The sequence below is a fragment of the Drosophila montana genome, unplaced genomic scaffold (assembly GCF_035044405.1).
Source record: "Drosophila montana isolate Dmon_TW-CO22-7 unplaced genomic scaffold, ASM3504440v1 contig_1624_1, whole genome shotgun sequence".
Taxonomy (NCBI): domain Eukaryota; kingdom Metazoa; phylum Arthropoda; class Insecta; order Diptera; family Drosophilidae; genus Drosophila; species Drosophila montana.
Genome location: NW_026996559.1, coordinates 3,115,500 through 3,142,395, shown reverse-complemented (window position 1 = coordinate 3,142,395; position 26,896 = coordinate 3,115,500). Strand labels below are relative to the sequence as shown.

Sequence of the window (26,896 nt, the reverse complement as noted above, 5' to 3'; positions counted from 1 at the left end):
GCATGTTGGCAAAAAGCGAGTGCGGAAAAACTTTACTTTGGCCACCGGATATGCAGATGCCGATCCCATTGCCATTACCACACGGCAGGTGGGCAGGTGGGCAGGTGGGCAGGTGGGCCATGGAAGTGGGTAGGAAGAGGAGCTGGCGTCGCAGCCGCAGCAATTGGCTGGGGTGAAACTCTTTTTACCAGTAATATGAGCCCCTCCATTTGGGATGTTGATTAGATTTGATTTGTTGGATGGATTTCCATGTGTCGCGAGTACTTTGAGACGCGGCCAAATTTATGAGTAGACCAATTGCCAATTGCCGCCGTAATTGGCTGCGATTGGGAAATTGATTGGCAAAATGCGGTTTCGATTTCAGCGAAATTCACTTTCAACGAAACGATTATGAGCAGCAACCCCCCCCCCCCCCCCCCCCCTTGCCCCATCGATTATAGTAGTTGGTCAGATGAAGAAAGCGCGTCAACTCGAATGGAAATTTCGATTGGTGCACAATTTCAGCCTGAACTTCAATCATAAATTGCCAAACAAATCAGAACTTTAATTAAAAAGTAGAATAGAGCACAGATTCTTAAGAGTTTGTTAATATTGTGCTGCTTAATTAAATCACATGACTTAAAGTCCAATCTGATCAGCATCGGACATATCCCATAGCTTCCATTGGAACAATTGCTCGCAAATTCAATTTAAGCATAGAAATATGTCCTATATGTTTGTTAGGGTATTTCAACTTCGACAGCTCATTCTTGCTTTTAATTTTTTCTAATTTCTTTTTACTTTCGATTAAGTATTCTTTTAATAATGAAACATTAAAGATTAAAACTGTTAAATTTCTATTTATTTTCGACCTTTTATTACTTTTTATTATAAAACACTTTTTTTTATAACTCTTTTCTCTTGTTTCCTGCGGCTGAGATCCGAGAATTGAATTTATTTCTTTTTTGTCTAAAGTATCGACTTCTACCCCGAACCGATAATTCGGATATATTGCGCTGGGCTGCTTCTAATCTCATCGTTGCATTGATTGTATTCAAATTCAAATACAATTTCTTGTCAAGCTTACATTTTAAAATCGAAATATTCTGTTCAAAATGTACCATTTTTGTACATTTTTCGATGTAACAAATTGAATATTCCCCGAACTATTGAGATTATTGTATAATATGTCCACGACTTAATTGTTGCTATAACTATTGCGAATGTAATTGCACTTTTGTACAAAATCGCTTGATGGCAAACAGACGAATTTTAAAATTTTAAAAATTGTTTTAAATGAACCCTGCTTATGAAAGATTTTAACAAGCTATTTCGGTTTGAAGAGACCCAAATATATATATTTAATTTTTTTTCACACTTTCCGGTAAATCCACCCGTTTCTGGGTGAGATGACGAATTAAAATGCTGTATGGGCTAGATTTAAAAAAAAATTTTTTTTATAAATTTCTAAGGGCAAACATGGCTGGAATGTTGCCCCGAGCAAAGCCGGGTAATGCCCGCTAGCATATATATTAAATTCCTACTTAGCAGAAACGTCTTTTGTATATTTGAGAAACTTTGGGGTAGAACATTTAACTTTAAGCTGTTTAACCAGTATATTTTTAGGAATCTTCGGGATTATTGAAAAACCGCCATATAATTGATGTATTTATGTATATACTTATTATTATTCACATTCATTCGCGTCTTGCAGTTAGTCTTTAAGTCAGATTTCTTTAATAGATGACATAGCCAAACGTAGCTCGTACTTGTTGGCATTTTGTTGTGGAGTCTCGCAAATTGGAAGCTGGCAGAGCAAAGAAATTTTGCGACAATTAGCCAGTGAAAGTGCCGAAATGGATCGTTGTGTGTGTGTGTGTGTGTGTTAATACATTTATTTATTTAATTTTATATATTTGTTGCTGTTGCTGTTGTTGTTGCTGTTGCTGTGCCATGACAGATTATATATCAAAAAGCTTAACTAAAAAAAAACGAGGGGAGGGCCAGAGGGCAGAAAACAACAAAGCGAAGCGAGGCAACTCACAAACACCGAAAATTAAATATAAAACTGAGCGCACTCAACAACAACAACAACAACAATAACAATAACAACGCACAAATGTGTGTTAAATATAATTTTTTATTGTACTTATGATTACAAAGATATATATTTATATATATACATATGTGTGTATATATTTTAAGTTTTTTATAACAGAGGGCGGCGGTCTGCTATCTGTCGGGCGCGCGAAAATAAAAAGCACTGTCAACAGCAACAATTACAGTTAGGACAAGCTAAGATATGGCTGACAGTTGATTTAAGTGGAAAAGCCGCTGTGGAAATCTGGCCAAAAGCTATTCCAGTTCCCGGTTGGCCAACAAACTGCACTCGAATACAGCGAGTCGCGTCGACCTTGAAACGGGGGCACACCAAAAACCAAAAAACGAAAAGCCAAAAACTAAATGAATAAAAAACAGAGCAAAAGACAGTTAAAGCCGCGTCACGTTCAATGCTACGGTCAGCTGAGTGGCCCATATACGCGTTCATTGCGCCCCACCAGCAGCTCCAGCGCCGAGCTCCAATGCGAGCCCCAAAAACTGAGACCGTGGAAACTTGAATGTTAATTGATTTTCAAGACAGACCCCAAACAATTCGAAATGGTAACAAAAACGTGCCCAGACTTGGTCTCAAGCCTAGGCGCTCGACCTCGTTAAATGCAACAACAGCAATGAGAATTTGAAATTTCTAACTAGAAATTTATCAATCCACCCGCATGAGCTTGCGATTTTATTTGTTCAAATTTCCCATAAGACATAAAGTGCTAGAGAGGAGCGCGTGTCGTGTTGCACTTCGTGACACGTGACACTTAAAACTAGCCACAATGCGAGATCTTACAATAAATCCATTCAATGCGACTCTGCTAAATGCGAAATACCTATCTATCTATCTATCTATCTACCTATTCCTCTATTCAAAATATAAATAGAAAAAGTTCGCTAAAAAAGCAGTTAAAATATAACAAATTAGCGTAACTTATCGTTGATATAAATATTGCATCATTGCAAAAAACTGTCAACAGATTGTAGAAAATATTCGTGACTCCATAAAGATTCCAAACAAAAATTTAATATATAAAATAATATATAAATAAAATTTTTTTTTTTGTATTATTTTAGAAAATATTTCAGAAAGTATTAACAGCATGTTTTATTTCACTTCAATTATTAAATTTACTACATAAAATAAATTTTCTCCAAAAATGATTTTGAAACTGATCGGACGGTAAGCAAATAACTTTCATCCAGTCGTTTTCCGCCGATTTACCACTGTTGCGGATGGAATTTCCCAAATCACTGAAACACGTATTCATTAAACTCTTATGTAGAGCTTTGAATATAAGTTTGAAGCAAATCGGACAAAACTTAAAACTTTGCCCAACAAATCTTTGAATCGCATTTCTACCGACGAGTCTTGGATTCTGCGAAATGTGTGGAACACGTCTCAAATGATTTTTCTTATAGATCTCTGGAAATGAATTTGAGCGCGAAACGTCACCCACCAAATCTTTGACCCCCATATCCACTAAGGAGGAATGTATTTTCCAAAAAGTGAGAAACACTCCTCAAATGAATTTGAATCTGGTTTGGGCTGTGCATTGATCATCAATCAGTCAGTCAGTCAGTCAATCAGGACAAACAGTTTTACATAAAGAGATAACATGTATATTTATAATATTTATTATAAGGAAGCCTGTTTAAGGAGAAATACGCTAAACTATTTTATTTATTATTTTAGAACAAAAATTTGGAAAAATTTTCAGAGAATGTTAAAAGTTGTTCAATGTTCAATGAAATATTTATAGTATGAAATATATAAGAATATTAATTGTGTTGTAGATTTTTTATTGAGAAAGTAAGCGAAAATATTTTATACTTATTTTCGAAATTAATATAAAAAAAACTCCTCAATAATTATAATTATAATGTTAAATATAATGTCGATTTTTTAATGAGAAAGTAAGCTACAAAATTTAGATAATATTTTAAAAAATGTTGAAGCATTCCTCTTCCTTTTGTACATACCTAGGCGGTAAACCCAACAAAATATTTGTCGCTGGTTCGCTTCACGACAAATCCTACATATTTTTATATACTAATAGATGCGGGTTAAAGTTGATCTCTAACCAAAATCGGCTATTCCAAATATGGTCGGTTAATCCCAATGGCTGAGGCCAATGTTATATATGCTGTGGAGCTGGGCGCCCCATATAATTTCATTTTGGCGCCAAACCGTTTTTGAAAACAAATGAAAATATTTTTCAGAAATAAGAAAATATTTTTTGAACAAAAAAAAAATGGTTTGGTTCAAAGTCAATTTTTTTAGGCACGTCCAGCCCTAAAGCATATGTAAATAAATATAAATATATAAATATACTTTTTTTAGAAAAATGTGGAAAAATGGAACAACAAATTTATTTCATTTCAAAAATTATTTGGCTCAGGCTTCGATTCGTTTGTTTATTGAACAATCAGTTCGGTTCATAGTAAAATATAAAATGAAATTACGGTCGCAACGTATTGGGAATCAGGGTTCTGATCCCACAATAGTGTGTGTTTGCAAAAAAAGTAGTCTTAATTAGAAAGTTAGATAAATGATGATAAAATATTTTTCTATATTCTGAATGGAAACAGCACAGAACCTCAATATATTCAGTTCGAATTAGTATCGTAAAAGTTGTTATTTTATTCTAGTGGGCAAAGTTGTGTGAAATCTGGACTCTATTTGAAAAGTGTGGTACATATTGTGTGCCGTGTTGAAAGCATTCGTCGCGCGATTAGTTCTAAATAATGCCAGCTCGAATCCCTTGAAGCACTCAGGTTCTATTCAGAAACAATTCGCTTCATTCAACCCACACTCACTTCACCTTATTCGTATTTACTTTGCGTCATTCACTTGTTATTGTTGTTGTTTTTTTTTTATTTTACTGCTGAATGACTTTAATTGTTGCTCACAGCTCACCTGATAAACAATTGCAAACAGGTAAACATATAATCAACGAAATATTTTAAGTACGAGCATTTGTCATACTCGCCGCGAGTTCATCAAATATTTATTGCCAAGGCACTTGTTAAATTCATATGGTGGGCGTGGCTGTGCTAGTTAGTCCCAGTCGCAGCTGTCACTGACCTACATGGCCCAACAATTGTTGGTAATTGACGAAGGGTGCCCAAAGAGGCCAATATCTCGCTCAGACGACTTATTTGTGCCAAAGAATTTGCGCATTCGTGCTCAGACGTGCCCCGATTTACGTGGAAGCAATATGTGTATATAGACATTATAGGCTAATACCAGACGAAATTACCCGGCGTTGCAAGGCTAAAATAAATAATGTTGAAAATGAAAGCGTTAACGAAATTGTTTTTGCGATTTGCCCCCCATTTCAGACACATACAGAGCCCCGCACATCACGGAAGGCTCGATCCCCAAACTGTTCCAATTCCCAATTGAATTGTCCCTATGGACACTGGACATTAGACAAAGCTTATCCAAGGCAGGCACATAAGAACCTCTTCTTTGATTGCCACCGACTAAATAAATACCCTCGCACATTTAGCAGTGTACCAAATAATATTTTGATTTTAACCACACAACGTGCTACTTAATATAACTCACTTTTTTGATCGATCGTTTTGGTAGAAGTGTTTTGGCACCAAAAGTTATATGTTGATAAGATTTTGACAACATTTTTGTTACCAATGCGATATGTCGCATACAGCCAAAATATTAATCTATGCAAAGTTAAAAGTGGACAAACCAATGCATTCATGCCTCCCTTTGCCACAATTCTCCAAGGGGAGCGGGGCATTGTATCCAATAAACGATTTTATTTGTGCCTGCCTAGAATTAATATGTAAAATTTGATGAGTCAAGCCCATATAAGCCGCTAGGTATACTCAAAAAGCTAACAATCGATGCTTATCGATTTGGAATGACAGGCCATTTCTTACGAATCGATAGATATCGATTTTGGGATTACCTTTTTTGAGTATATCTCGATACTTATCGAGATTTCTTTAAAATCAATAAATATAGATTTTTAGTTTTGCCTTATTTGAGTATATCTCGATACTTATCGACTTGGAAGAACAGACAACTTCATCCGAATCGATTGTTAGATTAGCTTTTTGAGCATATCTCGAGATCTCGAGAAGAGCTATCGATCATTTGAAATAAACTAGATCTATCTTCGTTCCAAATTGAAAGTCTCTGGCTCTTAAAGAACCTGATATCGACTAACTTATCAATTTTCATGCTTGATTTTTACTGAAGCTGATTGTTTCTTCTATTCAAATTCTTCTATTTCCACTCTGTCTGCTCTTTACCATTGGAAAAGCTTCGATTTAAAGGGTTTGCTTGCAATTTTTCTCAAATCTGCGCTAGATTCAAACCAAAACTTAGCTCGCAAGCTCGTTTTGATAGCCATTTTGATGGTCGGTTGAAGTTCTCCTTGTGCCACAGACAGTTTGCTGAACTTTGAATTGGTTAGAAACGATAACGATAGTATGACAAATCGAGCTGATTTCATTAGTTAGCTATTCGATTGCGTTCAATTTATTGATAAATCGCGCTTCCAACATTTTTCGCTGCACTTTTGTCCCTGTTCTCTCCACCCCCGCGTGCCCAGGCCGGGACGCGCCAGCCAATTTCATTGAGCAGCATTCACAGGCACATTGCATACCCAGCGAAGTGTAAAACTAAATTGCACTTCCAACAATGTCAGGGCGTGTACTGCAGCGAGGGTGGTTTGAAGAATTTGATTGATTCACAAATTGCACAAGTTTTCTGCCAGGAAATGCTTAAATATATCATATAATTATAGCTCGCTTGTCTGGTAAAGTAAACAAAATTGAATTGTAGCTCTGCTATATGGTATCTTAGATGGGTTTCTAGTCTTTTATATTATATGTTATATTTTATATCAATTGCTATTCTTAATATCTATACTGATCTACACTTGTGTAGATACTTATATGGCCCATTCCTGCAGCGACCCTCGTGTTGCGAATGGCAGCGATTCTTAGCAAGTTTGCCGCGTCAGTTTATCAATGGGTTTTTTTTCTTATTGTTTTATATATACAGGGCGTCAATTTGCGCAACTTGAAGCTACGTGCAGGGAGCTTGGAGCCGAGGCTCGAAGCTCGACATTCAGCTCGAGGTTTTGCATCGAATAGTTAGCACGTTAATTGCTGGCTGCAATTGAAACTGCGGGCTTGTTCTGAATTGGATGCAGAGACTGGTTCTGATTATGGTTCTGGTTAGACTCGTTTGACAAAAGACCTGAGTCTGCCGCCAGCTGTTGCGACATGAACTTTCTTTCGGCAATGATGGCGCTTAATTGTTGCCCCACTTCAAAGCGTTCGCAGCCACACGCGGCGTATGCGCAACATTGTTGCCATTTGCCAGTTGCTGTTGTTTTCTCGCCAATGCGCAGCGCTTAACAAGTCATTAGTTGCTTCAACTAAGCCAAATTGTTGTTGCTAATTGTTGAGTTCATTGATTTTATCGGCGCGCCAACATTTTGCAATCGCAGCCGACATCGGTCATGCGTCTATATATAGAAAGCGAGCGTTTGCCTGCAAACGGAGCCCATTGAATCATCATTGGCCAGCCGCTAGTTGTTGTTGTTGTTGTTCCGGAAGTTGACAAAGCCATAGTTTTGGGCTCATAGACATGGCAAGTGACACCGCTTGGCTGTGGACACGGCACATGCCGGCACGTAGGCAATAGAAAGTGGACAGCACACCCCCCCCCCCCCCCCCTAACTATTTGACCGCTGCACCTGCGCTGACGCTCACGACAAAAATAAATGCATTAACTCATCACAATTTGCACCTTAGATTTTAAGTATGTATTTACCTATATTTATATATATATATATTTATACATATTGCTTATGTATTTACTGCATATTATATAAAGTTGAAGATAATAATTAAATTTAGCAAAACTGCTCACGCCCTTTGCCACTTGCCGCCCCATACCGTGCCCCCATATTCCTATATATCTCTTTCTCTCTCTCTCTCTCTATCTGTCTCTCTCTCTCACTCTCCGATAAAAGCTCGCCAACGCGCGTTCATACGGCGTGCTTAAAAGCTTGCGTTGCTCCGCTCGCTATGCCAAAAGAAAATCCAAATCTGCAATAAATCTCAATGCGCATCTGAAGCAACAGCCGAAGGAACAAAAAACACAACAACACGAACAACAACAACCACAACAGCAACAACAACAACAACAGCAGCCACAACAGTTGGAGGCGTTATATGCAAATGTTGAAGAACTTGTCCAAGCTGAAATTGAAGAGGATGCTCTAATGGGTAATGCGCAGGTAAGCGTTGAACACGAACATCTCCTAGTCGCTCTCATACGTGTTCCACCAACCAATCCAACGCCCGCCATCCAACCACAACAACAACATCAACAACAACAACAAGAACAACAACAAACATCTCAGCTCAACTCAACTTATCGAACATTTACTTGTTGGCGTCAATTAATGGATATTAATTTTATTATGTGTTGCCCATGCCATCAACCACCCCCATGCCCCCCACCCTCCACCCGCACCCTATGCACCACATCATTGTCACTGTGTGTGTTTGTGTGATTTTATATTATTGTTAAACTCGTTTGGCAGCCCAGTCCGGGTTATTTAGCAAGTAAGTGCAACTTATTTATAAGCAAAACATTCGAACACTCAAAAGCTGCTGCCAACAGCTTGCAACAGTCTTTTTTATAACTAACACAGATACACCTATACATGCAGAGAATTGCGATGCCAGATCTTTTACCTGTTTACGCCTTGGCCTTCTTCTGCTTCTTCCTGTGCAAATAAATATTTTGCAAGGTCTTCTGATCGCTGTTCAATATAATAATAAACTGTTTGCGCAGGTGCAAAACTTGAATTAGCTTTAAGCTTGGCAGCAACAACAAAGCAGCAGCTCGAGCTTTCAGTGCAAGCTTATTGTGAACGCTCTACCAGCCCACAGATGGCGCTAGCAATGCGTTCAAATGAAACCTAAAGATATTTATCGTCTTGCGAAATGCAAATCGTTCACAACATAACGACCATAAAAATATATAAATTAGCAGAAATTAATTAATATTGTAATTAAAAGCTATTTGTGATTATTCCATCAAGGGTTATGTAATTCAAATTAGTTCTTTAACGTGCATTCATTTTGGTTTCATTCTTGAATTCCAGTTATTCAAATTTGCTAACTTTGATTTGTCTATGTTTAAGCATAGTACATAAATTCAGTGTTGGTAAATGCAATGAATTATTAAGGGAAAAGGCGAAAGGCAATTTTTTGACAGTTATTTTGAAAAGACTTTAGCATTTGGTGTGTTTAAATTTCGCATTTTATTATTTATATAAATAACTAGCGGGTGTAACCCGGCCTTGCCCGTGGAACGTATGTTAAAAATCAACGTTCTCAAAAAGTTTTGAAAATGATTTTGAAACTGATCGGACGGTAAACACATAACTTTCATAAAAACGTTTTCCGCCAATTTACCACTGTTGCGAGTGGAATTTCCCAAATCGCTGAAACCCGTATTCATTACATTCTTATGTAGAAAATCGGACACAACTTAAAACTTCGCCCAAAAAATCTTTAAATCGCATTCCCCCCGAAAATGTTTAAATTTTGCGAAAAGTGTGAAACACGTATTAAATGATTTTTCTTATAGATCTCTGGAAATGAATTTGAGCGCGAAACGTCACCCACCAAATCTTTGACCTCCATCCAAAATTTCAGCTTCCTATCTCTTACGGTTTGGGCTGTGCGTTGATCACCAATCAGTCAGTCAGTCAGTCAGTCAGTCAGGACAAACAGTTTTATATATAGAGATATACTTATATACATTTAATAAACATAAAGTAACCCAATGATGGGACTCATTAGATCCATACATACATGGAATATCGATAAAATTGATAGCATTACCTGGTTTTCGGTATTTGGTGTTGGTTTTTATATTATCATTGACTAAATAAGCCGTTCGCATAACATGTCCATCAATCATATAAAACGTTAACTAACTTTATTAAATTGATTTCTTTATGTTTTCAGGTAAGCCTCAATACAATTCCAACTTTCAGTCAGACCAAACAATGCGCCGGCCAAGTAAGTTACACTGTCTAATTAAGTTTTTTTGTGTGCTGATAAACAACTGATTGCCACATAAATGTCAAAAAATACAAAAGTCACAATGAAATGTGCTCAAAAAAAAAAATAAAAAACAAATCGCCAAAAAGAACAATAAAAAAAAAAACAAAAAACACGATCAACGGCTTTTCGAGCATTATTTTCACATCTGTTGGAGATGTTTTTGTTTATGGAGAGACACAGCTGTTGTTGTTGTTGCCATTGCTGTTGCTGTTAGCTTGTGCAAGAACCCTGCGAATCTCGGTCAAGCAACAAGTGCAGCAGCCCGCTGTCGACTTCGCAGCCGACGCCAGCGTCGCCGTGTGAACTGCGCCGTCTGTGTTAATCACGCGCTGAATGTTAATGCAAATAGTTATGCACATGCACACACATACATATGCATGCCGCTGCGGCTGCTGCGGCTGCGGCGGCTTCTGCTAAGCCGCATAAATTTGCAGCGGTTATGCAACTGCAACTGACATTGCCCATAATACCGGTACTTGTCAACGGCAGCGGCGGCATCAGCAGCAGCAGCAGCACGTGCATTTAGCTGGTTAAATTATTGTAGCAGCTAATGCACAGTGGTGCCAGGCTCAAGAAAAACTGTGGAAAAGTTAACACAACTATTTATATGAATAGTACAGTTAATTTATTTGCTGTTACTATATTCAACTATTGTTTTAATCTTTAACTGATTGTTTTCAAGATATTGTAATATTTTGTTAGGCAATTATAGTGCTATAAATTTTCCAGCAAATGTGCATTAAGCAAAATAATAAATAAAAAGAAAGTTTTTACACTTATCAATATTATAATATATAAATTATATTTACAGACTTTTTTTATTTTAAGCCTAATTGAACAACTTGTTACGCGTTCACATAAAATAAGCATTTCAAAAGCAATAAAATGTGGCCGTCAATTAAATATATATACTATTTATAAGATTATACACATGCTCAAATAAGTATTCAAATATTTATCAAAGTACAATCAAGAAGCAAAATTTTCAAATTGAATTTATATTTGATTGTTATCGATCCCCTAGACAGGGAGGAGGAACTTCAACTTTGGCCACACTGTGCGCAAACGGTACATGTGCGCAGACCCAATCAGCGAATACCGCTTTGCATGCTGCGACAACAGATGCTGGTACCGTAAGACTGCAGTCTCGTCCAAATATTTGGCCTACGCGTTGACAACAACAACAACAATAAGAATATCGCAGCAGGTGCAGCGGCGTCGACGTTAGCTCTCTTGCGTCGCGTCGTCTCGTTAAGACGCAGCAGCAGCCGGCATGATGCGCTTGCGCTTCGCACTCCGCGCTCTTTTGAGCGCTCCACGCTTATGCGGCTCTCTGATTGGGGGCACTCAGTTTCGTTGTGCAGTATACCCGCACCCGTAAGCGGCAATCGGGTATGCTAGGCTTTCAAAAATCAGTTGTCGAGATGTTTTAGGCATTGTTAAACATTAAGTCTGATGAATGGGCTATAATTGGGAATTTAACTAAGCAATCTATTGAGTTTTACCAGTGTTAAAAAACCTACAAATACATTAGTGTCAAAAGTGTAAAAACTTGCAATGTTATTTAGAAAACTACAAACTTTGAATTATTGAGTTTGAGATTTAAAAAGATATTTGTCAAACCTAAAGTAAACTGCTGGTTAATAGATAGTTCACGGTTCAAACCCATGTCAAGTTTTCAAGAATATAAAAAAGCATCTATAACAAAATATGTTTTTTTATATCATTCATTTTTAATAAATAATTTGAATAATTTTTAATTTATAAAAATTTTGGAATAAATTTAAGCATTAAATTTTCGTATTTCGAATCAATCCACTTTTGAAAAATATATATGATGTTTTTTATTTATAATCAATCCATTTTTTAAAAAAATATATATGATGTACATATGTATATATTGTGAGCAACTGCTTTGGTTAAAGGTTTAAAAAACTTAACCGGTTCGATTGAGACCCGATTGCAGGTCCCATTTATGCGAACACGGTGAAAACTCTTCAGCCCTTAAGCTACCCATTTTTTTGAGAAATCTTTTTCCTTTGGCCCAAGTCTCTTTTCGGATCGGGTATCTTTATAGTCGTACCCGTTTCGTTAAAACCGTTCTCATTGGTTCTGTTTGCGTTTGGCGCTGCCGCCGCCGCTGCTGCGGCTGCTGCTGATGTGTTGCTGCTTCAGCCGGCTGCGCTTAGTCTGCCGTTGTGCGTCGTTGACGTCGCGTCGACGTAGTTGCTGTATTTCGTAGCCCGTTGTTCTAAATTAAGCTGGGAGCCGCAGTCGCAGCCGCGAGGGGCGTAGTAAATGCCGCCATCTGCTCCAACATCGCCGTCGCCGTCGCCGTCTTCGACGTTAATTTTGTGTTCGCCTAATTAAAATCTCGTAGATTTTCGATAATTTGCCTTTACATAACGCACACGCGTAAATTAATGTGGAAAGTGGGCGCGTGAGGTTTATTTATTTATTTTTGTACCTGTTTGTGCGGTGTCAAATGTGTGAGAAAACAACAACAAAACGCAATGTGATCTACATTTTTAATCAATTTTGTATTCTTAATTTTTGATTGATTTGCGTCGATTTGTGACAGCCAAAGAAATGCGTGGATTTTCAAAAAGAAAGAAAAAAACAATCCAGAAACATGTGGCAATTTGCAAAAGTAAAAGCTGATGGAACTTCGAGCTGTAGACCATGTTGTTTTATCTGGTGCGACAGCAGGTTGCATTGCTGCAATGTGCAATTACAAGAACACTTGTATCTACAAATCAAAAGAAAACATTTTAAGAGCTCTTTGGAAACCTATAAATGCCGCTTTTTATCGCTTGTCTTCTGCGACCTTCAGCCACATCTTTTGTGGCATGTGACAAAATCAAACTTGAGCTTGAGATGCCCCAATGTTGTTGGATCTGATGGTCAGACGTGTGACAAATTACAAGATGCACATCAGATGCACAAAAAGATACATTCTGCCCACACATGTGTCTTTGCACGTAATTTGTGGATTTCTTTTTTTTTTTTGGCTCTTTACGCACTGCAATTTGTGTATTTCTAGACTTTTGCTCCTCCTTGTTTTTCTTTTTTTTTTTTTTGGCAGCCAACTGCATTTAATGAGCGAAACTTTTCCAAATGAAAAATCTAAACATTTCTGACACTGTTGTTGGGTTCTTGAAATTGTGCCAATTATTTTATTTCAGTTTCGGCCAAAATAGAACACAATATAATGCGAACAATATCATAGTATTGGCCACAGCTAGTCTGTCTACAGATAGTTTTATTTTCGGTTTTTTTAGATCTTATGCGATCTTTTCATGCGTTTGGCTCCCTGTCGACCGATCGACCCCATTAACATAAACACTGGATGCCCTTCCACATAGTATTCATCTATTTGTTTAGCGCCGTAGCCGTTAGTTAATTCTTTCAGACAAGACCAAGCATTGTTAATTAGCCGTCTCTTTAATTCTCTAAAGAAAAACAAATGAGAGAACTGGCCACATTAGTGACAACCACATAAATCCAACATAGTTCGCTATCAGACAACGCATAGAACAAAAGAGCAGCAGAAACAACATCAACAACATCAACAACAACAACAACAACAACTCGCAACATTCCAATGGGTCAACAAAAAGCATAAGCCGGAATATCAAATTCGAATGACAATAAAACTGCAGCCAATGCTGCCCAACAGACTGTCAGCTAGGGAAGAGAGAGAGGGCGGGGCTGACTGTCAACCTTTGAAAAAGAAGTCGCTGGTTCAGCTAATGATTCGAACCAATGCCTCGCCTTAAAGTTCGGTTCGTGTCTCAGAATTTTGACATCTAAATTCCTACGTTTTGGTTTGAAACATGGTTCGTCACAGTTCCTACATATGTCAATTGAACATTTCAATTATTTATAAGCTGAATTTAATGTATTTAACATACATATTTGTATTGTATTGTATAACAAAAATTCGTCAAATTCATATATTTTGCAATAACACTTGAAAATATTATCACTTAGAACAATGTAGTGCGATTAAGGCCTAGCTCCGGCTGAGCCTTATCCACATTATCCGGCTTATGGCTTAAACCGGTTCAGCTTCAAACCGGTTTTCAGCCTGGGCCAGCACAGGTGGCAACTGCCGTCTGGTCTTCTCTCTTATCATTTAGAACACTGTTGTGTGATTTAGGCCCAGCCTCGGCTGAGCCTTATCCACATTATCAGGGTAATAGCTTAAACCGGTTCGGCTTCGAACTGGTTTTCAGCCTGGGGGAGTACAGGTGGCAGCTCCCTTCTTGTCTTCTCTCTTATCATTTAGAACAATGTAGTGTGATTTAGGCCCAGCCTCAGCTGAGCCTTATCCACATTATCAGGGTTATACCTTAAACTGGTTCGTCTTCGAGCCGGTTTTCAGCCTTTTCAGCCCTTCGTGTTTTCTCTTATATCATTTAGAACATCTTCGGCTGAGCCTTATTCGCATTATCCGGGTTATAGCTTAAACCGGTTCGGCTTCGAACCGGTTTTTAGCCTGGGCGAGTACAGGTGGCAACTCCCTTCTTGCTTAGCGACCCTTATTATAGAAATGCATGCAGCTTTTGTTTAGCATATGTCGCTGACATTTGCCGCTTGCTGTGCGCACTTGTACAGCTTTAGCCAGCGCAGATGTCAATGACACTTAGTCGGGTGGGGGGCGGGGAGAGGTTTACATTATTTAAACTTTACAAAATTATTGAACCCCAAGACCCCTGCAGTTAGCCCCCGTTGTACGACTCGCACTCGAGGTTAATTATGTTAAATGGTGAATGTTTTATGTATGTCATAATCTGAAAACAATCTAAACTGATCTCTGGGGCCAGTTGCAACTGCAGCACACACTTTGATTGCCTGGAAGCTCATACTTTAATTAAACATTTGCTTCGCAACGTTTCCGGAACGAGAAGTAATTCCACTCGAACATGTGATACTAAGTACATACTAAGTGACTAAACTCTCTGGATGCGTATACATACATATTTTTGCACAGCTGCCAGATGAAGATAAAAACTGGCAATCTGGCTCGCAATCGTTATCGGACGATTTAATCAGTTGTCTTATACAAGCAAGTACATTAAGACCAGCCTATGGGAGCTGTTCGTATTATCGGGTCCATGCCAAGTGGTATCTCATTACCCAGATAACTTATATGATGTACAAACAAGTCTTTAGTCCATGTACAGCTGCAAAACATGGCCATGAATGATTCGACAGTTCATTCAGTTGTGTTAAGAGTTTACAGTTCTCTCAGATATATACACTTAATTGGTGTATATTTCTGATGCTATGCCTATTCAGAAACGTGATTCTTTTCTTTGTAGAACAATATAATTAGCTAGGTGTACCTATAGTCAACGGAATGTAACCCACGTAGGCTTGCGTATATGAAAGCCAGACACTTGCCTTAATCTTAATCATAGGAACACATTTTCTACACCTATTATTATCACATTGCGCAAATAATACGAATACAGAAAGAAAAATAAAAACAATTTAACAATTAAATGCCTCATTAAGGGAACATTTCGCATTGTCGCCGCCCCGCCCGACCTTTTGCATTTGGCGCAACATTTCGAGATAAGTTGCAAAAATATTTGTTTAAGTGAAACAGAAAGCGCCGCAGACCGAACCACTCACACACAGAAGGACCATATAGAGGCGGCGAATCGTTCAAACTACTTAGCCCAAGTTGGCAGCTCTATGGTATCTGCTGTATTTATATATGTATATAGGCAAGCGGACATAGTCCGGCTTTGCCCGGGTCAGTTATTTTCTCTTCAATTTAAATAATATTTTTCCACCCATTTCATATGCTCATTACGGTATGCACAAATATACAAATTTATATATATATGTACATATATATATAAGCAAGCGGGCATAGCCCGGCTACGCCCGGGTCCGCTTTTTTTCTTTAAATTTTACACAATGTTCTTCTACCCATTTCCTATGCTGATTATGCTTCGTATTAATATATATATTTATATTTACTTAGGCTAGTGGGTATTACTCGACTTTGACCTGGTACTTTTTTTCTAACATTTTAGGCATTATTTTTCCACCCATTTCCTATGATATGTGTATATATATAAATATATTAGCTAGTGGGTATTACCCGACTTTGACCGGGTCCATTTTTTACCCTAAACATTGTAAACAATATTTTTCCACTTTTCTCCTATGCTCATTATGCTATGTATATTTATATTTATTTCATATATATAATTGATATTTATATATATAAAAACTAGTGCATTTTACCCGGCATTGACTGGGCCTGTTTACCTTACTACTATCTTGTTTACCTACGTACTACCTTTACACCCAATAATGCAAAAATGAAACATTAAGCTATGCAGCCTTTATCCTCCAATTTCCACAAGCTGAGGTGGATTGTTAGAAGGTGTGAAGCTTGTCTCAAATTAACTTACGTAAAGATCTTTCATAAATTTACATTTACGTGTAGAATAGTCTGAAATCTCATCTCAGCGTGCGTTTCCAGCAGAAAGCGTAACTACAGTAAAAATTTCAACTTAACAGCTTTAAAAGTTTCAGTTGTATGTTTATAATCAGTCAGTCACTCAGTCAGTCAATCAGTCAGTCAGTCAGTCACTCAATCAGTCGGTCAATTAGTCAGTCAGTCGGTAAGTCAATCTGGCAGTCAATCAATCAGTAAGTCGGTCAGTTAATCCATCAGTCAGTCAGTCAGTCAGTCAGTCAGTCAATCAGTCAGTCATCAGTCAACACAAACAGATTTTATATATAGATACATGTGTATGTATATTTGTTGCCCCTCTCGATTTTGGCAACGGGTGCCAAAATGGGCCAACAATTTGTTTATTATACTCGACACTAAGCGAGATAAATGCACCTCATAATCTCCCGACCTCGGCCTGATACGAGCCGAAAAGGTTTGTATGGGAAAATAAGCTCTGGAGTTGTACGAGTAAGAATCGTGTGTGTGTTCTCCAGCTCTGCGGCAAATAAACAGCAGAACGTGTACTTTGCCTGGCGACCGCTTATTATATAACTATAACGTTTATATAACACGAAATACATTGCAAACTCATGTTTGTGTATAGATATAAGCTGCAAGATTTAATTACACATTTTCCATTAGTTAATGTATAGAGTTTCAAAGATTTTTCACAAGAATTCAACGGAAATACGCAATATCAATAGTTCGGAATTGGCTGGATTTATTTTTGTAGCCATGGCACTTGTTGCAACACAAGAACATTTACATAACTCTGGAGTGACATACTCTCGAAACGAAGCGAAGCGCATTCCATTTGCCAAGAAGTCACATCTAACGATGGGACTTAAATAATAGATGATTGTTGCATACTTAACAGACAAAAATATCTAAATGCGAACTGGGGCGTGTTCTCTCGGCGCACCGTTTCTTAATGATCGCAATGTGAACGATCTAATTCTGGAAAACAACATCAAGAAATTGTGCTCTTAATGTGCTCGTTGTAAAAAGAAACCATTAGTGCATTGATCACTTTAGGTTATTGTATAATTATCTGGACTGGTTTTAGTTTCTTTATCATAGCAGTCGGAGTTTTTTTTTTCTTTTGTCAGTATGCGTAGCTTTGATGTTGATGTTGCACATCAGTTTTTATACTATTTTTTAATATACATGTTTTACGTTGTTTGAAATTCAAAAGTTTCTGAAATTTTCTTTTCCAAATTTTAACGGTTGGCAAAATTGCGGGCCCCAACAAATGATCAATGGTAAATCAAATTTTTAGTCTAACAGACAGCCAAAACTGAGCGTTAAACTAACCAGAACCATAAGCGCATAACTAACAGAGCGTTAAGCTCTCACATCACATAATACGCGCGGCCTGCTGTTAACTAACAGTGCACGCACTCAACTGTATCCAGTCCATTTACATAACATAAACATGTTAGTGCGCTGCATCTACCGAGGCTGGGACTGTAACCTTGACAGCGGCTATGACCTTGGCCTTGGATCTGCTCACAAAATATGGCCATCGCATTTTTCGCCTATTTATTAAATATAAATTGCCATAATGGGCAATGAATTGAGCGCAAGAAGGCAAAAAAAGGATGCCGCTGCACGCACAGTCCAAAGGATTTTCAATTGGCAGCAGCTGCTGTTGTTGTTGTTGTTGTTGTTGTAGCCGCTCTTGCTGCTGGACGCAATTGCAATCGCGGCTATTTATAACCTGGCATAGCCTGCGGCTCGCCGCGACTCTACTGATTGTTTTCAGTTGATTTTTTTTTATCCGTCTGGCCATAATTTATGTTATTTGACTTTAAAGCCCAGCTCCATGCAACGGCCTTACATAATGGCGGGTTTCGCTTGCTGCGGCCGCTCGGTGCGCCCTTTGCAATTAGCCTCTGCCACTGTGGTGCATGGAGCATGGCTGCAGCTTGCAGGCTTGGTGCATGGAGTACTCTCAAGTGGCCTTTCGGCTTGTTGGCTAAGGCTAAGGCTAAGGCCGAGGCTCGAGTCTGCCGATGCTGGAACTAAGTCCCCCACGTTCATTAGCTGAATTGTTTCTTGACTTGTCACACTCCAGTTCAAGTAGCACTCCATTAGCATGATACGTGCCACATCGGTGCTTTGCGGCTGCTGCGTTCCAGTCGCAAGTTCTCCTTTCTGTTTATTACACATTGTTTTCTAGTACAGCCGCTGATCTTTATCAAATGTCTAAAAAGGGTATTATAAAACGGGCAGCAACCCTTACTAGCATCAATAGCCGATACAAAAACAAACAGGATTTTCCAATCGGGTGCCACAGTCTGTTGCAAACTCGATCACATTCCAATAACAGCTTTAAATAGGCTACCGGCCAAGTTTATTCACAGTTATTGACTTCCGATTTGTCATCTATCTTTAGAAAAGCTCATCAGTAGTACTTATGCCATATATGGTCACCCTAGCTACAAGACTGTGCAAGATATATATACATTTTCCCGATTTGTCCTGCTCCCAATATAAAATCGTAACACCTTATATAAGTAAGATATAGCCATTAGCAGAGTACCATTTATAGACATAGGTTCAGTTAAGGGACTTAAAATATTTGTCCACTCTATACATATATGTATATACTAGCGGGTATAACCCGGCCTTCCCCGTGGAACGTATGTTAAAAATCAACGTTCTCAAAAAGCTTTGAAAATGATTTTGAAACTTATCGGACGGTAAACAAACAATTTTCATAGAAACGTTTTCCGCCAACTTACCAATGTTGCGAGTGGATATTCCCAAATCGCTGAAACACGTATTCATTATATTCTTATGTAGAGCTTTAAAAATAAGTTTGAAGCAAATCGGACACAATTTAAAACTTCGCACAAAAAATCTTTGAATCGTATTCCCCCCGAAGAAGTTTGAATTCTGCGAAAAGTGAAAAACACGTCTCAAATGATTTTTCATATAGACACTTGGAAATAAATTTGAGGGCGAAACGTCACCCACCAAATTTTTGACCCCCATTTCTACCAAGGAGGAATGGATTTTCCTAAAAGTGTGAAACACCCCTCAAATGAATTTCCCGAAACCCCGTCTTAGCGTGCACCTACATCACATAAGGTAGCTACAGTGAAAATTTCAGCTCCCTAGCTCTTACGGTTTGGGCTGTGCGTTGATCACCAATCAGTCAGTCAGTCAGTCAGTCCGGACAAACAGTTTTATATATAGAGATAATCGAAATTATAAATGCGTCAAGTGAGTAACTACTGAGTTTTATTATTTTGTTTTGTTCTAGAAACAACTGCTCCACCGTTTGTAATTTTCAGTTCCCCATCTATATGGGGAATCTCTCTTCTAAATGTTATTGCAAGAGTTATGAAATAAAGCTCGATCGCAAGATTTCAACATCGGCGGTATTTCTAAAGATTGACAATTCGGATAATAGAATATATTATAGTAAAAATTATGTCTAATATCGGGCATATATATATAAGTATCTAGATGAAACTTGGCATTGAGCCAGCTTTTTGTCGCAGAAAATATGTCGGGGTCGTCCGGATCGGACCATCATGTCATCTATATAGCTGCCACACGAACTTTTGGCCTTGTTGCTTTAAGTGATATGTTTAGCAAACTCAATAGCTTGGCCAAGTTATTAACTATAGCTGCCGTAGGATGGTGGACCAAATTTTGAAGAACGACGTTTTCTAAGATTCTTAACATCAGAATATTAGGGTATTCAAGCTGCTGGTAAATTTTTAACTGTGTTGTCTAAATATTCTTAGATTTTTTGGGTAAGTGTATTTATATGTGGGTCAAAGTGGGTTTTTATATGTACTTTAAGCCGATTACAGGGTAGCTACCCGCGACTACTCTAAACAAGCTCATTCTGACGTGTTTTTGCTGCAAATAACAAATGCAATTAGCTGCTTTAACAACAATGCAAAGGCAAGCACAACAACAACAGCAACAACAACAGCAGCAACAACATTAACAGCAACAATTCGCAAAATGTAATTAAATTGTTTTACTTACTACGGTTTCGCCTGTTGGCATCGGAATAGAAAAGGCAAAGCGCAAACTGTTACAAGCAGAGCGCAATTAATAACCAGACAAACCCGAACCCGAACCCTAGCTTGAACCTTATACCAATATTATCTTACAACGCAAAACAGTTACATGAATGACAAGCATACATACATACATGCATACATATGTACGTACCTTCTTTTGAAAGTGTCTATCTGTTTTCATATTAATAACAACAACCAGAAGGCAGCTTCATCAACGGCAGCATCAGCTTTTAACGTTTGTTTTTAACTGGCCGCCTTGCCCCCCTCCCTTACAACTTTCAATGGGATGTTTGACGCATCGTTTAACAAATGCTTGTGCTTTGAGTACACGTACAAAAAACACTAAGAAAAACGCATTAGTTAACAAAATATGTATGTACAAATTTTCGCTCAAAATTACAAGGTAATTTTTAGGTAATTGTACCTAGTCGCAATATTTAATTTTGTTTATATGTATATATTTCACTTAGTTTAGTCTACTAACTTTTCCCAGTGCATTGTATTGCAATTTATAAAACAGACCTCTCTGCTTAAGGGGCGTGTTGGGCTAGTCACGGAAGCCATGGAGCCTATATTGTACATCCCATTCTTTTAAGTAACATTTATAGGTAGGAAAATACGTACACGTAGCCGAACTACTTTTAAAATCATAATTATTTTCATAAAATCTCTGCTCATAGCTCCACTGCAGGGCATTCCTCAGTCGCATAGGCCGCTCATGAGTTCGAAACAATCATCTTCGCCTAACTCAAAAGTAAATAGTTCATAAATAAATGATTTCTATAATTACCGACACGATTGCAAGCAAAGGCAATGGAACGAAAATGGCACAGAAAACAAATAAGAATTCTCTGGTCAAGAGTGCTCGACCATAATATACCCTGTACCAGAGCAAAGGTGTGATAATACGCAGTTCTACTAATCAGATGCATTTATGTAAATACAAGAAAAGGTACTTTCCTGGATACATAAATATTTATGTCCACCTAGCTTTGTGCATTTAAGAGTTTTTGATATTTCCTCCATCATTGTTATGTTGTCAATCATCGGATTATTCACATTTTAATCCATATTATGAATGTAGGGTATGAAAAGCTAAAATCAGAAGCACACAAAATATTATGTACATTGTGTGTGTATGAATGTGTGTTTATGCATATATGGCTGTGTATATATGATTTTGACGTACATATGTATGTACATATGTTTATGTCGATGCAGAAGACACAACACGGAGACATACAGACGACCCGTCGCTGAGGGCAGGCAGTCGCTGTCAATTCGATGCCAACGCGGCGATTCTTGACATAACAAACGCACGTCACTGTGTTTATCTTCAGTCTTTGCCTGCTTATTCTTTTTGCTTCCCCACCTATTTCTAATGCACTCTTTTGCTGTCCGTTGTCGCTGCCTTCATCGCTGCCGTTCAATAAACAAACCATTTTGTAATCTTTACCTGAACTAAAAGTGGAGCAAAAGAGCATTGATAGGGGGTCCGAATCGGAGGGTCGCTCTGTCCAAGCTGTATATGTATGTATGTACATACATACATATATGAATACACACTTATGTACAGGAATACATACATATGCATGTAAGCCTCACAGGCACTGGTAGGGGTCGAATAATGCAACACTTGTTTGTTAGAAAGAGTAAGAAAGTGCGTTTGCCTCTCTTTTATTGCTCTTTTTGACTTCAGCTGATTCTTATGCTCTGCTTGCGCTTCTCCCCCTTTAACAATTCTGATATGTTATGTGTGTGCGTTTGCGATGCGTATGTAGGTGAGCGTCGGCCTAGCGTTGTCTGGTTTTTATGTTATGTGGACTTAGGGTATTCACGAGCATATTAGTTGACGGGCTGTGCTCATGCACCACGCACAATTTTGTGGATTAAGACTATTATTTAACTGTATATTAATCCGAATTCATATTATATATACTCATGCTTGACTTTTATCGAAATGTGGAAAAAAAATGAATACTTACATATAATATTGCACACAATATCGAATTGTCAGCGCATAAAGAGTGTACAGTAGTCGTGCTGCAGTTAAAGTCCACCGAACATGCCAACACAACATTAAAAAGAACAGCCTTCTTTCGTGTTAATTCTTCTGCTTTGGCTTCCTTCTGCCCCGGCACTTCTCCACTTCTCCTTGTTGTCGCTTGCTTATGCACTTGTCGCCTGTTCTAGTTGCTTTATCCACTCAGTTTTTGGACAATTTGCAGTGCGCACGCACGCAATGTGAACGTATGCGAGATTCACGCAGAGCTGTCAAATCGAATTCAAATCAAAAAGCTAATCAAATTTTAATTATAATAATTCGCGTAGAACGATGAACCATTTGCGCGCGCATAAGTTCAAATTGGGCGGCAAGGACAATGTTGAAATTACTTCAAACGCTGCCGCCGCGGACAACAATAACCGCATTAGCAACAACAACAACAACAACAACATTAATAATAATAATAATGGGAGCAGCGGCAAAGGATTCCTCACCCGCATCAAACGTTACTCGGTGCTCGGGAATAAACTCAGCCGTCGTCATTTGGGCAGCATGACTTTGTCGGGCGGGGGTGCTGGCAAGGATCGCTCCGGCTCACCCAGCAAGCTGGCCACGGGCAGCTACAATATGACCGGCAGCAATTCCGAAGACCATCGGCTTGAGATTGGCGCGCCCATTCTGATATCGACCACAACTCTGGACACAGATCGCTTTGGTGTGACGGAGGCGCGTCTCAAACAGATTGGGGGCGGCATTGCGAAGACATCCTCGATAGTGCGCACCCTAACGCCGCGCAGCTCGGATGAGGAAGAGTTCGTGGATGCTTGTGGCACGCCGCAAATCGAGCAGCTGACTAGCGCCGATGCGGAAACAGAGCATTTTGAAACGCCAACGCATCAACCCGACCGAATGCTGTCCCCGCCACCGACACCACCGCCACCGCCACCCCCGCAACCAGCTGTGGATCCGCCAATGCGACGGCCCCGCATTGCCCGCCAACAACAGTCGCAATCCGTACAGAATCTACATCGATCCGAGCTGAAGGTCTATCTGCACAAGTCGCCATCGATGACGCTGGACATGAATATGACGGCACCGCCGCAGCTTGGCCTAAACCTGCCCGAACTGCCAGAACTGTATGGCACCAGTGAGCTCAGCTTGGCAGCCAGCGACAACAAGGAGAACCATAGCACGCCCCAACGTGGCCAGCAGGGCAGTCAAGTATCCGAGCCGAACGCACACATCATTTGTGGCTTTTTAGCGCAGCAGCAGTGCTTCAAGAGCATCGACTCCTTTCAGCTGATGCCGTCGAAGCAAAGCTCCAAGCAGAGCCTGACCAGCTGTCGCAGCAGCAGAAGTAGAAGCAGGAGCAGAAGCAGAAGCAGAAGCCATCGAAGCCACAGCCAGATCAGCATCAACGAGGAGTTTGACTACGATCTCAAGTCGGTTAGCTATCAGAGCCTGAATGCCCAAAATCTGTTTGTGTCCATTGATGAGCTGCAGGAGATAACCAGACAGATCAACGAGACGGAAGATTTTAACCGTGAAATCGATCTGGAGTACTGCACGCATCGGGATCAGCTGCGTCCCAACGAGCGTCGCATAACACTGCTCAAGAATAAGAACCAGCGTCTGATCAACTTTAATCACAACAAGGAGAAACTGCGCAAGGGCTGGCACGGCATGAAGCACTGGCTCGGCGAGGAGAGCACCAAGCTGAAGGAGGCGGTGCGCCAGCAAACGCCACTGAAACGCGTGGCTCAATCTAAAACCAATCTTAATCAGTCCACCGGCAATGCCAGCCGCCAGTCAATGTCGCCGGACCGCAGTCGGGATCGCGATCGGGATATGACCGAAAGCTGCGAGGATGTCACCGATCGCACCGAGTATGATCCTTCACTGTCACAACATCCCAGCGAGGAGGATCTGTCACCGCACTCTAAACGCTTCAAAGACGAGGTACAGACGAGTCTAGAGCATTGTTTGGTCCCAATCCACAGCCAAATACCATTTACATATACCCCGTTCACATGTCCACCCGGTGCTTGTGATCTCTTTTAAAGTTTCTCTCCCTCTCTCTTTCTTCGATAGGGACAAAACGGCTTCGAGGAACTCAGACGCTATGTCAAACAGGGCGGTGACTTCAGCAAAGAACTCATATTTGTTCTCCAAGAGCGGTAAGTCTCCCTAGTCTTACCTAGGATATACTATAAAGATTAAAAAAGGAATGTTTAAGATCTCTGCGAATATTCCGCACGACATTTCGATTGTATTCCATGTGTTCCAAATCTAAAGGCTCTAGCTACGTAAGCGTCCTCAGCAAACCTTTTTTTTGCGCATTGGGATTAGTAGGGATCTCGATCATAAATATAAACTCCCGAACACAATAAGCAGATCAAGCATACTTTTAATTGTAGTTAACTTCCCTAAACTTTAAGCTGGCCGGCTCCAGGTCAATGTTGCTTTTAACAACCGACAACAACAAGGTATAAGCTCCTTGGTGTGAGTGAAGATAAGTGAAAGTCTATAACCTCCCTTAGAACCTATTAACTTTAGATTTGCAAGGCCTTGTCCTCAGTCTGAAGCTATTCCTATTTGAGAATTATAAGCGTAGTCTTGTGTGCTTAATTTCCCGAATGGGTACTCGAGTGGGTAAAGATTAATCACCTGCCCCTCTTAAAAGGATTTTTGCACCTAGATCTTAGAATTGATATGACATTGATTTTCGACCAGCAGAAGGAAACATGACCTTAACTATAAAGTATTCATATTCTAGATCAGATCCAATTTATATGTTAAATATTCGTGATTATTTAAAATGTTGCGCTAACACTATTCCAATCATTTTGCCAATCATCTAGTGCCGACTCGGAGCTGATCTACTCGAAGTCGCTCTCGAAGTTGGCCAATAAACTGAATAAAGCTGGCCGGGAGGTACCCGGAAGTGTAGCAGATGCCTGGCGTGGTGTTGCTACAGAAATGGAAAGTCGCAGCGACATCCATCGCCAGCTGGCAGCCTCGCTGACCGATGAGCTTGTCAAGCCGCTCAAGACGGTCGTGGATAATCATCACAAGACCCGCAAGGCGGTAAGTTAGTCCAGCCAATGCGAATCGAGTGCGATCCTAAACAAATATATGTATATTTAAATCCAGGTCGAAAGCAATGTGGACAAAGCGGCCCGTGTGCTGAGCGAGTGGCGCGTGAGCGAGGCAAAGGCCAAGAAGGCCTCGCACACGGCCGCTAGGGAGAACGAGAAGCTGCAGGATGCGATGCTGGACGTGCGCATACAGAAATCGCCATCGATAGCGTTGCTACATCAGGGGCCCAACAAGCTGGCCGCCGAGAAGGAGCTCAAATCGGCCGAAAAAGACTGCGTCAAGCTGGACAACAAGCGCAAGAAGGCCGAGGAGGCAGTCAAACGGGCGGACGTTGAATATTACACGCTGTGCGTGCGCGCCGAGCGTGCCCGTGTCGACTGGGAAATGGCCGTGCTTCGCGGCTCCTCCCAGCTGCAGAGCAGCGAGCAGCACCGTGTGGGCAACATGCATAACTTTGTGCAGCAATATGCGCGCCTTATCACCGATATGAATCCCATTTTGGGCAGCCTAACCAACAGTCTGCAGCAGCAGCTGGATGCTTGCAATGTGGCCAAGGATATGCAGGTGGTGCGCAATATACGCCGCAATTCCGAGGGTCCCAGCGAGCAGCTACTGCCCGACTTCTATTGTGAACACACCACGCTGGCTATGAACCGTGAGCGGCGCAAGCACTCGCTGATCAAGCTGCTGCAGCTGGTCAAAACAGATTTGGAACGGGAGCGACGCTCTAGAGATGGGCTACGCGGCCTATCACAGTCGCTCAACAACCAGGAGCATCAGAACATTACTGATAAGCTATACCATGTACGTTTTCATAGGTGTAACTGCAAAAAAATTGACAAGGTTTAACTTTTCATTTTGATCTCTGCTGATCTGCTGCAGATTCGCTCCATGCTGACTTATTTGGAGGGCGCACGTCTAAAGCTGCACTCGGCGCTGCTCGAGCTGGACCACAAGCCGCGCACAACACATCCGCTGGCGCAGCATATACAGGTACAGATACATATATGCCCACGATCTAATCGAAACAACAATTATAACCAATTA

At 39.9% G+C, this 26,896-nt stretch overlaps 1 protein-coding gene across 4 annotated transcripts in view; it reads left to right on the top strand.

Moving 5' to 3' along the window:
- The window catches only part of Nost (Nostrin), a 30,845-nt gene that overhangs the window by 2,945 nt on the left and 1,004 nt on the right, over nt 1-26,896 (top strand). The window contains exons 1-6 of one of the 4 annotated variants that reach the window (XM_064698937.1): nt 17,819-17,958; nt 23,077-24,709; nt 24,842-24,927; nt 25,612-25,837; nt 25,904-26,653; nt 26,732-26,842. In XM_064698937.1, the coding sequence (XP_064555007.1) occupies nt 23,081-24,709; nt 24,842-24,927; nt 25,612-25,837; nt 25,904-26,653; nt 26,732-26,842 (2,802 nt within the window). In that variant the 5' untranslated portion in view covers nt 17,819-17,958; nt 23,077-23,080. Of the gene's footprint in view, nt 1-8,099; nt 8,367-17,818; nt 17,959-22,977; nt 24,710-24,841; nt 24,928-25,611; nt 25,838-25,903; nt 26,654-26,731; nt 26,843-26,896 lie in introns of those variants that run through there. The other 3 variants (XM_064698953.1, XM_064698959.1, XM_064698946.1) reach the window with 3 other exon arrangements.